Source organism: Oncorhynchus nerka, linkage group LG14 (genome assembly GCF_034236695.1).
Source record: "Oncorhynchus nerka isolate Pitt River linkage group LG14, Oner_Uvic_2.0, whole genome shotgun sequence".
NCBI lineage: Eukaryota > Metazoa > Chordata > Actinopteri > Salmoniformes > Salmonidae > Oncorhynchus > Oncorhynchus nerka.
The window spans coordinates 67010600-67026312 of NC_088409.1; the positions used below are offsets into that span (position 1 = coordinate 67010600).

The 15713-nt window shown below is 41.7% G+C and overlaps 1 protein-coding gene across 1 annotated transcript in view; it reads right to left on the reverse strand.

Moving 5' to 3' along the window:
• LOC115141267 (neurobeachin-like) overlaps positions 1 to 15713 on the reverse strand; it is a 262298-nt gene that overhangs the window by 132165 nt on the left and 114420 nt on the right. Inside the window, exon 5 of the mRNA XM_065000303.1 lies at positions 1935 to 2081. Within this exon, the coding sequence (XP_064856375.1) occupies positions 1935 to 2081 (147 nt within the window). The remainder of the gene's footprint in view (positions 1 to 1934; positions 2082 to 15713) is intronic.

The following is a 15713-nucleotide window of genomic DNA, read 5'->3' on the forward strand; positions in this document are numbered from 1 at the left end:
ACTCCACTATGACCATCCAATCATCCAAGATAGGCCAATAATGGGATCCCCTGGCTACTCACCGGTGCCAAAGCCGCCTCCACCACCATAGAAAATGCTCTGGGGCGATAGGGAGAGCCCGAAAAGCAAGACTAGAAACTTGTAGACCACACCCTCGAAATGAAACCTCTGAAACGTTCTGTGGAGAGGATGTATAGTCACATGAACATACGCATCCTTTAGATCTACGGATGCGAACCACTGCAATAGCCGGTGAAGTTTAAGCATTTCAAACTTGCAAACGTTGAGGTGCTTGTTTAAAACATAAATCCTGCTTGGGCCCCCCATACAATAAGGTATGTGCGCGCACTACGGATAAAAGCGTTTGCTTAATTGCATATATTATTATTATATTACACGTTTCACTGTAGCTATGGCAGCTGTATGAAGCTCTCTTGCCTGCCTGGCACGTTTCAGGTAAAACCTCCAAGCCTCCAAGTTAAAATTCAGTTTAAATGTCATTATTTATGTTCTGGACATTCGGACATCATGTCATGGAACAGCTCTTATTAACCCTTTTTCTATATAGTGCACACTTATGACCAGATCGCTACGGGCCCTGGTTGACCAGATCGCTGCGGGCCCTGGTTGACCAGATAGCTACGGGCCCTGGTTGACCAGATCGCTACGGGCCCTGGTTGACCAGATCGCTACGGGCCTTGGTTGACCAGATCGCTACGGGCCCTGGTTGACCAGATCGCTACGGGCCCTGGTTGACCAGATAGCTACGGGCCCTGGTTGACCAGATAGCTACGGGCCTTGGTTGACCAGATAGCTACGGGCCTTGGTTGACCAGATAGCTACGGGCCTTGGTTGACAAGATCGCTGCGGGCCCTGGTTGACCAGATCGCTACGGGCCTTGGTTGACCAGATAGCTACGGGCCCTGGTTGACCAGATAGCTACGGGCCCTGGTTGACCAGATCGCTGCGGGCCCTGGTTGACCAGATAGCTACGGGCCCTGGTTGACCAGATAGCTACGGGCCCTGGTTGACCAGATCGCTGCGAGCCCTGGTTGACCAGATAGCTACGGGCCTTGGTTGACCAGATAGCTACGGGCCCTGGTTGACCAGATAGCTATGGGCCTTGGTTGACCAGATCGCTACGGGCCTTGGTTGACCAGATAGCTACGGGCCCTGGTTGACCAGATAGCTACGGGCCCTGGTTGACCAGATAGCTACGGGCCCTGGTTAAAAGTAATGCACTATCAAAAAGAATAGGGTGCAGTCCATGACTCAATGTTCTAATGAAAATAAAATGTCTAGATATCAAACAACCAACTCATGTGTTTTTATAACTAATTGTAATTTGTTTATTTACATATGTATTTTCACTGAGGAGGTTGATTCAAGTGATTTTCATTCATTAGTTTGTTTTCATAGTTTTTCTGTCCGTTATAATAAGTAAGATCAGAGTGTTAATGTGGGTTAAAAGTTCAGTTTGTCAGGTTAGGTAATGTTAGTTTAGTTAATGATTTTCTGGGCCATTTGGTAGGTGGTGACATATCATGCGTTCCAAATGGCACCGTATTTCACTACTTTTGACGAAAGCACTATGAGCCCTAGTCAAAAGTAGTGCACTAACTAGAGAATAGAGTGCCATTTGAAATGCAGCCATGGTCAGATTGATCATCCTTCCGGAATCAATTTAGATTTACTTGGACTGAGATGACGGACTGACCTCTGGAGACAAACAGGCGAGGAAGGAACAGCGCTAGAGGACCAAAACAACACAGAATAGAACCGACCGGTGTGTTTCACACATACACAACCACACAGGAACTACACTTTCACCTGAACACCTTGGAAACACTGTCCAGATTCACTTACACTGGCAAAAACATAAACCATAACCCAAACATAGGACAAATATGTGCATCTGCGTTTGTGTATCTCACCAGCCAGGTTGTCCATCTCCTTCTCCTGCAGCAGACTGGCAGTGTCGTCGTCTCCATCCAACATCAGGTCCGTCTCTGGGCTCTGATTGGCTACTGCCTGGCTGCGGAACCCCTTCTTCGATTTGACCAACTCTTCCTCCTCGCTGTCTGGAGGGGGAGGGGAGGGGGGGACAGAAAGACAGAACAGTAGGAACAGTCAGTCAGAGAACAGTTAGAACAGGGGGTGGCGAGAGAGGACAGCCTGGCAGTGGTCAGAGAACAGTCAGGGAACAGCCCAACAACAGTCAGACAACAGTCATACAACAGTCATACAACAGCCCGACAGAAGTCAGAGAACAGTCAGAACAGCCTCAGGAGGCTGAAGAAATTCGGCTTGTCACCAAAAGCACTCATAAACTTCTACAGATGCACAATCGAGAGCATCCTGGCGGGCTGTATCACCGCCTGGTACGGCAACTGCTCTGCCCTCAACCGTAAGGCTCTCCAGAGGGTAGTGAGGTCTGCACAACGCATCACTATATCATCGACTGCATCCTTATGTAATACATGTATCACTAGCCACTTTAACTATGCCACTTTGTTTACTTTGTCTACATACTCATCTCATATGTATATACTGTACTCGATACCATCTACTGTATGCTGCCCTGTACCATCATTCATTCATATATCCTTATGTACATATTCTTTATCCCCTTACACTGTGTATAAGACAGTAGTTTAGGAATTGTTAGTTAGATTACTTGTTGGTTATTACTGCATTGTCGGAACTAGAAGCACAAGCATTTCGCTACACTCGCATTAACATCTGCTAACCATGTGTATGTGACAAATAACATTTGATTTGATTTGATAACAGTCAGGGAACAGTCAGATAACAGTCAGAAGAGTCAGGGAACAGCCCGACAGCAGTCAGAGAACAGTCAGAAAACAGAAAACAGCCAGGCAACCATCAGACAACAGTCAGACAACATTTAGACAATAGTCAGACAGAACAGTCATACAACCAGAGAACAGTCAGACAGAACAGCCAGGAGACAGTCAGACAGCTAAACACCTCTCCCCTGAACCCCAAAGAGCAGATTCATATCAGTGTAGAAAGATAAGGAGATTATAAATGCTTTCAAGTGTCACATCAGTGGAGCCAAATGGGAATCTGGTTTTGATAGATTCATAAAACGCATACCATAACATTTGGCGAGCTTCGGAAGTCTGGATTAACCACAGTACCCACAATCTCTACATGAAACGTCCAATGATGACTGACTTGGAGTAAAGAGCGGTGGACTGTAGTATTTCATAACTATTGACGTCAGAACCCACAGGAAACATATTAATACATTTAATACATTTCCAGCATCTAAACTGATAGGCTGTTTCAACATTTGTTATCAGACAAGGTAAACTATGAAACACTTTTGTTTTTAGAAAGCGGCAAAAGAGTGTTGAGGATATGTCTTCAGCTCAGAGTCGTTGGGGACTGTATCTGTCAGCTGCTCAGACAGAACCACACTGATCAGACAGATCAATTAAGAGGCTGATAACACCACCACATTTCCGCATATAGGCATCCTGTAACAGAGATCTAGTGGAACAGGACCATCACTCTACAGCCTGTGTCCCACCTTACAGTAAATCAACACCATACAGTATGTACAGACAATACAGTACATCCAGACCATACAGACTATACAGTACATGCACACCATACAGACTATACAGTACATCCAGATTACAGTACATCCAGACCATACAGACTATACAGTACATGCACACCATACAGACTATACAGTACATCCACACCATACCGACTATACAGTACATCCACACCATACAGACTACAGTATATCCACACCATACAGACTATACAGTACATCCACACCATACAGACAATACAGTACATCCACACCATACAGACAATACAGTACATCCACACCATACAGACAATACAGTACATCCACACCATACAGACAATACAGTACATCCACACCATACAGACTATACAGTACATCCACACCATACAGACAATACAGTACATCCACACCATACAGACAATACAGTACATCCACACCATACAGACAATACAGTACATCCACACCATACAGACAATACAGTACATCCACACCATACAGACATCCACACCATACAGTACATCCACACCATACAGACAATACAGTACATCCACACCATACAGACTATACAGTACATCCACACCATACAGACTATACAGTACATCCACACCATACAGACTATACAGTACATCCACACCATACAGACTATACAGTACATCCACACCATACAGATCCACCATACAGTACAGTACATCCACACCATACAGACTACAGTACATCCACACCATACAGACTATACAGTACATCCACACCATACAGACTATACAGTACATCCACACCATACAGACTATACAGTACATCCACACCATACAGACTATACAGTACATCCACACCATACAGACTATACAGTACATCCACACCATACAGACTATACAGTACATCCACACCATACAGACTATACAGTACATCCACACCATACAGACTATACAGTACATCCACACCATACAGACTATACAGTACATCCACACCATACAGACTACAGTATATCCACACCATACAGACTATACAGTACATCCACACCATACAGACTATACAGTACATCCACACCATACAGATTACAGTACATCCACACCATACAGACTATACAGTACATCCACACCATACAGACTATACAGTACATCCACACCATACAGACTATACAGTACATCCTCACCATACAGTACAGTACATCCACACCATACAGACTATACAGTACATCCACACCATACAGACCAGTACATCCACACCATACAGACTATACAGTACATCCACACCATACAGACTATACAGTACATCCACACCATACAGACTATACAGTACATCCACACCATACAGACTATACAGTACATCCACCATACAGACTATACAGTACATCCTCACATACAGACAATACAGTACATCCACACCATACAGACTATACAGTACAGTACATACAGTAAATCCACACCATACAGACAATACAGTACATCCACACCATACAGACTATACAGTACATCCTCACCATACAGATACAGTATATCCACACCATACAGACTATACAGTACATCCACACCATACAGACTATACAGTACATCCACACCATACAGACTATACAGTACATCCACACCATACAGATTACAGTATATCCACACCATACAGACTATACAGTACATCCACACCATACAGACTATACAGTACATCCACACCATACAGACTATACAGTACATCCACACCATACAGACTATACAGTATATCCACACCATACAGACTATACAGTACATCCACACCATACAGACTATACAGTACATCCACACCATACAGACTATACAGTACATCCACACCATACAGACTATACAGTACATCCACACCATACAGACTATACAGTACATCCACACCATACAGATTACAGACTACAGTACATCCACACCATACAGACTATACAGTACATCCACACCATACAGACTATACAGTACATCCACACCATACAGACTATACAGTACATCCACACCATACAGACTATACAGTACATCCACACCATACAGACTATACAGTACATCCACACCATACAGACTATACAGTACATCCACACCATACAGATACAGTACATCCACACCATACAGACTACAGTCCATCCACACCATACAGACTATACAGTACATCCACACCATACAGACCACACCATACCAGACAGATACAGTACATCCACACCATACAGACTATACAGTACATCCACACCATACAGACTACAGTACATCCACACCATACAGACTATACAGTACATCCACACCATACAGACTATACAGTACATCCACACCATACAGACTATACAGTACATCCACACCATACAGACTATACAGTACATCCACACCATACAGACTATACAGTACATCCACACCATACAGACTACAGTATATCCACACCATACAGACTATACAGTACATCCACACCATACAGACTATACAGTACATCCACACCATACAGACTATACAGTACATCCACACCATACAGACTATACAGTACATCCACACCATACAGACAATACAGTACATCCACACCATACAGACTATACAGTACATCCACACCATACAGACAATACAGTACATCCACACCATACAGACACAGTACATCCTCACCATACAGACAATACAGTACATCCACACCATACAGACTATACAGTACATCCACACCATACAGACTATACAGTATATCCACACCATACAGACTATACAGTACATCCACACCATACAGACTATACAGTACATCCACACCATACAGACTATACAGTACATCCACACCATACAGACTATACAGTACATCCACACCATACAGACTATACAGTACATCCACACCATACAGACTATACAGTACATCCACACCATACAGACTATACAGTACATCCACACCATACAGACTATACAGTACATCCACACCATACAGACTATACAGTACATCCACACCATACAGATGTACATACTATACAGTACATCCACACCATACAGACTATACAGTACATCCACACCATACAGACTATACAGTACATCCACACCATACATTATGTACAGTACATCCACACCATACAGACTATACAGTACATCCACACCATACAGACAATACAGTACATCCACACCATACAGACTATACAGTACATCCACACCCATACAGTACATCCACACCATACAGACAATACAGTACATCCACACCATACAGACTATACAGTACATCCACACCATACAGACTACTATCCACACCATACAGACTATACAGTACATCCACACCATACAGACTATACAGTACATCCACACCATACAGACTATACAGTACATCCACACCATACAGACTATACAGTACATCCACACCATACAGACATCCATCCACCATACAGACAATACAGTACATCCACACCATACAGACTATACAGTACATCCTCACCATACAGACAATACAGTACATCCACACCATACAGACTATACAGTACATCCACACCATACAGATTACAGTATATCCACACCATACAGACTATACAGTACATCCACACCATACAGACTATACAGTACATCCACACCATACAGACTATACAGTACATCCACCATACAGACTACAGTATATCCACACCATACAGATACAGTACATCCACACCATACAGATTACAGTACATCCACACCATACAGACTATACAGTCATCCACACCATACAGACTATACAGTACATCCACACCATACAGACTATACAGTACATCCACACCATACAGACTACAGTACATCCACACCATACAGACTATACAGTACATCCACACCATACAGACTATACAGTACATCCACACCATACAGTATATCCACACCATACAGACTACAGTACATCCACACCATACAGACTATACAGTACATCCACACCATACAGACTATACAGTACATCCACACCATACAGACTATACAGTACATCCACACCATACAGACTATACAGTACATCCACACCATACAGACTATACAGTACATCCACACCATACAGATTACAGACACCATACAGTACAGTACATCCACACCATACAGACTATACAGTACATCCACACCATACAGACTATACAGTACATCCACACCATACAGACTATACAGTACATCCACACCATACAGACTATACAGTACATCCACACCATACAGATACAGTACATCCACACCATACAGACTATACAGTACATCCACACCATACAGACACCATACAGACTATACAGTACATCCACACCATACAGACTATACAGTACATCCACACATACAGACATACAGACCATACAGACTATACAGTACATCCACACCATACAGATTACAGTATATCCACACCATACAGACTACAGTATATCCACACCATACAGACTATACAGTACATCCACACCATACAGACTATACAGTACATCCACACCATACAGACTACAGTATATCCACACCATACAGACTATACAGTACATCCACACCATACAGACTATACAGTACATCCACACCATACAGACTATACAGTACATCCACACCATACAGACTATACAGTACATCCACACCATACAGACTATACAGTACATCCACACCATACAGACTATACAGTACATCCACACCATACAGACTATACAGTACATCCACACCATACAGACTACAGTACATACATCCACACCATACAGACTATACAGTACATCCACACCATACAGACTATACAGTACATCCACACCATACAGACTATACAGTACATCCACACCATACAGACTATACAGTACATCCACACCATACAGACAATACAGTACATCCACACCATACAGACTATACAGTACATCCACACCATACAGACTATACAGTACATCCACACCATACAGACTATACAGTACATCCACACCATACAGACTATACAGTACATCCACACCATACAGACTATACAGTACATCCACACCATACAGACTATACAGTACATCCACACCATACAGACTATACAGTACATCCACACCATACAGACTATACAGTACAGCCACACCATACAGACTATACAGTACATCCACACCATACAGACTATACAGTACATCCACACCATACAGACTATACAGTACATCCACACCATACAGACTATACAGTACATCCTCACCATACAGACTATACAGTACATCCACACCATACAGTATGTACATACTATACAGTACATCCACACCATACAGTATGTACATACTATACAGTACATCCACACCATACATACTATACAGTACATCCACACCATACAGACTATACAGTACATCCACACCATACATTATGTACAGTACATCCACACCATACAGACTATACAGTACATCCACACCATACAGACAATACAGTACATCCACACCATACAGACTATACAGTACATCCACACCATACATTATGTACAGTACATCCTCACCATACAGACAATACAGTACATCCACACCATACAGACTATACAGTACATCCACACCATACAGACTACAGTATATCCACACCATACAGACTATACAGTACATCCACACCATACAGACTATACAGTACATCCACACCATACAGACTATACAGTACATCCACACCATACAGACTATACAGTACATCCACACCATACAGACTATACAGTACATCCACACCATACAGACTATACAGTACATCCACACCATACAGACTATACAGTACATCCACACCATACAGACAATACAGTACATCCACACCATACAGACTATACAGTACATCCACACCATACAGACTACAGTACATCCACACCATACAGACTATACAGTACATCCACACCATACAGACTATACAGTACATCCACACCATACAGACTATACAGTACATCCACACCATACAGACTATACAGTACATCCACACCATACAGACAATACAGTACATCCACACCATACAGATACAGTACATCCACACCATACAGACTATACAGTACATCCACACCATACAGACTATACAGTACATCCCACCATACAGACTATACATCACACCATACAGACTATACAGTACATCCACACCATACAGACTATACAGTACATCCACACCATACAGACTATACAGTACATCCACACCATACAGACTATACAGTACATCCACACCATACAGACTATACAGTACATCCACACCATACAGACTATACAGTACATCCACACCATACAGACTATACAGTACATCCACACCATACAGACTATACAGTACATCCACACCATACAGACTATACAGTATATCCACACCATACAGACTATACAGTACATCCACACCATACAGACTATACAGTACATCCACACCATACAGACATACAGACCATACAGTACATCCACACCATACAGACTATACAGTCACACCATACAGACTATACAGTACATCCACACCATACAGACTATACAGTACATCCACACCATACAGACAATACAGTACATCCACACCATACAGACTATACAGTACATCACACCATACAGACATACAGTACATCCACACCATACAGACTATACAGTACATCCACACCATACAGACTATACAGTACATCCACACCATACAGACTATACAGTACATCCACACCATACAGACTATACAGTACATCCACACCATACAGACTATACAGTACATCCACACCATACAGACTATACAGTACATCCACACCATACAGACTATACAGTACATCCACACCATACAGACTACAGTACATCCACAGTACAGACTATACAGTACATCCTCACCATACAGACAATACAGTACATCCACACCATACAGACAATACAGTACATACAGTACAGACTATACAGTACATCCACACCATACAGATTACAGTATATCCACACCATACAGACTATACAGTACATCCACACCATACAGACTATACAGTACATCCACACCATACAGACTATACAGTACATCCACACCATACAGACTATACAGTACATCCACACCATACAGACTATACAGTACATCCACACCATACAGACTATACAGTACATTCACACCATACAGACTATTCAGTACATCCTCACCATACAGACTATACAGTACATCCACACCATACAGTATGTACATACTATACAGTACATCCACACCATACAGTATGTACATACTATACAGTACATCCACACCATACATACTATACAGTACATCCACACCATACAGACTATACAGTACATCCACACCATACATTATGTACAGTACATCCACACCATACAGACTATACAGTACATCCACACCATACAGACAATACAGTACATCCACACCATACAGACTATACAGTACATCCTCACCATACATTATGTACAGTACATCCACACCATACAGACAATACAGTACATCCACACCATACAGACTACAGTACATCCACACCATACAGACTATACAGTACATCCACACCATACAGACTACAGTACATCCACACCATACAGACTATACAGTACATCCACACCATACAGACTATACAGTATATCCACACCATACAGACTATACAGTACATCCACACCATACAGACTATACAGTACATCCTCACCATACAGACAATACAGTACATCAACACCATACAGACAATACAGTACATCCACATACAGACTATACAGTAAATCCTCACCATACAGACAATACAGTACATCCACACCATACAGACTATACAGTACATCCTCACCATACAGATTACAGTATATCCACACAGACATACAGACATCCACACCATACAGACTATACATCCACACCATACAGACTATACAGTACATCCACACCATACAGACTACAGTATATCCACACCATACAGACTATACAGTACATCCACACCATACAGACTATACAGTACATCCACACCATACAGACTATACAGTACATCCACACCATACAGACTATACAGTACATCCACACCATACAGACTATACAGTACATCCACACCATACAGACTACAGTATATCCACACCATACAGACTATACAGTACATCCACACCATACAGATTACAGTATATCCACACCATACAGACTACAGTATATCCACACCATACAGACTATACAGTACAGCCACACCATACAGACTATACAGTACATCCACATCATACAGACTACATATCCACACCATACAGACTATACAGTACATCCACACCATACAGACTATACAGTACATCCACACCATACAGACAGTATATCCACACCATACAGATACAGTACATCCACACCATACAGACTATACAGTACATCCACACCATACAGACTCCACACCATACAGTACATCCACACCATACAGACTATACAGTACATCCACACCATACAGACTATACAGTACATCCACACCATACAGACTATACAGTACATCCACACCATACAGACTATACAGTACATCCACACCATACAGACTATACAGTACATCCACACCATACAGACTATACAGTACATCCACACCATACAGATTACAGTATATCCACACCATACAGACTACAGTACATCCACACCATACAGACTATACAGTCCACACCATACAGACTATACAGTACATCCACACCATACAGACTATACAGTACATCCACACCATACAGACTATACAGTACATCCACACCATACAGACTATACAGTACATCCACACCATACAGACTATACAGTACATCCACACCATACAGACTATACAGTACATCCACACCATACAGACTATACAGTACATCCCACCATACAGACTACAGTACATCCACACCATACAGACTATACAGTACATCCACACCATACAGACAATACAGTACATCCACACCATACAGACAATACAGTACATCCACACCATACAGACTATACAGTACATCACCATACAGATAATACAGTATATCCACACCATACAGACTATACAGTACATCCACACCATACAGACTATACAGTACATCCACACCATACAGACTATACAGTACATCCACACCATACAGACTATACAGTACATCCACACCATACAGACTATACAGTACATCCACACCATACAGACTATACAGTACATCCACACCATACAGACTATACAGTACATCCACACCATACAGACTATACAGTACATCCACACCATACAGTATGTACATACTATACAGTACATCCACACCATACAGACTATACAGTACATCCACACCATACAGACTATACAGTACATCCACACCATACAGACTATACAGTACATCCACACCATACATTATGTACAGTACATCCACACCATACAGACTATACAGTACATCCACACCATACAGACAATACAGTACATCCACACCATACAGACTATACAGTACATCCTCACCATACATTATGTACAGTACATCCACACCATACAGACAATACAGTACATCCACACCATACAGACTATACAGTACATCCACACCATACAGACTATACAGTACATCCACACCATACAGACTACAGTATATCCACACCGTACAGACTATACAGTACATCCACACCATACAGACTATACAGTATATCCACACCATACAGACTATACAGTACATCCACACCATACAGACTATACAGTACATCCTCACCATACAGACAATACAGTACATCAACACCATACAGACAATACAGTACATCCACACCGTACAGACTATACAGTAAATCCTCACCATACAGACAATACAGTACATCCACACCATACAGACTATACAGTACATCCTCACCATACAGATTACAGTATATCCACACCATACAGACTATACAGTACATCCACACCATCCAGTACAGCCACACCATACAGACTATACAGTACATCCACACCATACATACATACAGACTATACAGTACATCCACACCATACAGACTATACAGTACATCCACACCATACAGACTATACAGTACATCCACACCATACAGACTATACAGTACATCCACACCATACAGACTATACAGTACATCCACACCATACAGACTACAGTATATCCACACCATACAGACTATACAGTACATCCACACCATACAGATTACAGTATATCCACACCATACAGACTATACAGTACATCCACACCATACAGACTATACAGTACATCCACATCATACAGACTATACAGTACATCCATACAGACTACAGTATATCCACACCATACAGACTATACAGTACATCCACACCATACAGACTATACAGTACATCCACACCATACAGACTACAGTATATCCACACCATACAGACTATACAGTACATCCACACCATACAGACTATACAGTACATCCACACCATACAGATTACAGTACATCCACACCATACAGACTACAGTATATCCACACCATACAGACTATACAGTACATCCACACCATACAGACTATACAGTACATCCACACCATACAGACTATACAGTACATCCACACCATACAGACTATACAGTACATCCACACCATACAGACTATACAGTACATCCACACCATACAGACTATACAGTACATCCACACCATACAGATTACAGTATATCCACACCATACAGACTACAGTATATCCACACCATACAGACTATACAGTACAGCCACACCATACAGACTATACAGTACATCCACACCATACAGACTACAGTATATCCACACCATACAGACTATACAGTACATCCACATCATACAGACTATACAGTACATCCACACCATACAGACTATACAGTACATCCACACCATACAGACTATACAGTACATCCACACCATACAGACTATACAGTACATCCACACCATACAGACTATACAGTACATCCACACCATACAGACTATACAGTACATCCACACCATACAGACTATACAGTACATCCACACCATACAGACAATACAGTACATCCACACCGTACAGACTATACAGTACATCCTCACCATACAGATAATACAGTATATCCACACCATACAGACTATACAGTACATCCACACCATACAGACTATACAGTACAGCCACACCATACAGACTATACAGTACATCCACACCATACAGACTATACAGTACATCCACACCATACAGACTATACAGTACATCCACACCATACAGACTATACAGTACATTCACACCATACAGACTATTCAGTACATCCTCACCATACAGACTATACAGTACATCCACACCATACAGTATGTACATACTATACAGTACATCCACACCATACAGTATGTACATACTATACAGTACATCCACACCATACATACTATACAGTACATCCACACCATACAGACTATACAGTACATCCACACCATACATTATGTACAGTACATCCACACCATACAGACTATACAGTACATCCACACCATACAGACAATACAGTACATCCACACCATACAGACTATACAGTACATCCTCACCATACATTATGTACAGTACATCCACACCATACAGACAATACAGTACATCCACACCATACAGACTATACAGTACATCCACACCATACAGACTATACAGTACATCCACACCATACAGACTACAGTATATCCACACCGTACAGACTATACAGTACATCCACACCATACAGACTATACAGTATATCCACACCATACAGACTATACAGTACATCCACACCATACAGACTATACAGTACATCCTCACCATACAGACAATACAGTACATCAACACCATACAGACAATACAGTACATCCACACCATACAGACTATACAGTACATCCTCACCATACAGACATACAGTACATCCACACCATACAGACTATACAGTACATCCACACCATACAGACTATACAGTACATCCACACCATACAGACTATACAGTACATCCACACCATACAGACTATACAGTACATCCACACCATACAGACTATACAGTACATCCACACCATACAGACTATACAGTACATCCACACCATACAGACTATACAGTACATCCACACCATACAGATTACAGTATATCCACACCATACAGACTATACAGTACATCCACACCATACAGACTATACAGTACAGCCACACCATACAGACTATACAGTACATCCACACCATACAGATTACAGTATATCCACACCATACAGACTACAGTATATCCACACCATACAGACTATACAGTACATCCACATCATACAGACTATACAGTACATCCACACCATACAGATTACAGTATATCCACACCATACAGACTATACAGTACATCCACACCATACAGACAAAACAGTACATCCACACCATACAGACTACAGTATATCCACACCATACAGACTACAGTACATCCACACCATACAGACTATACAGTACATCCACACCATACAGATTACAGTACATCCACACCATA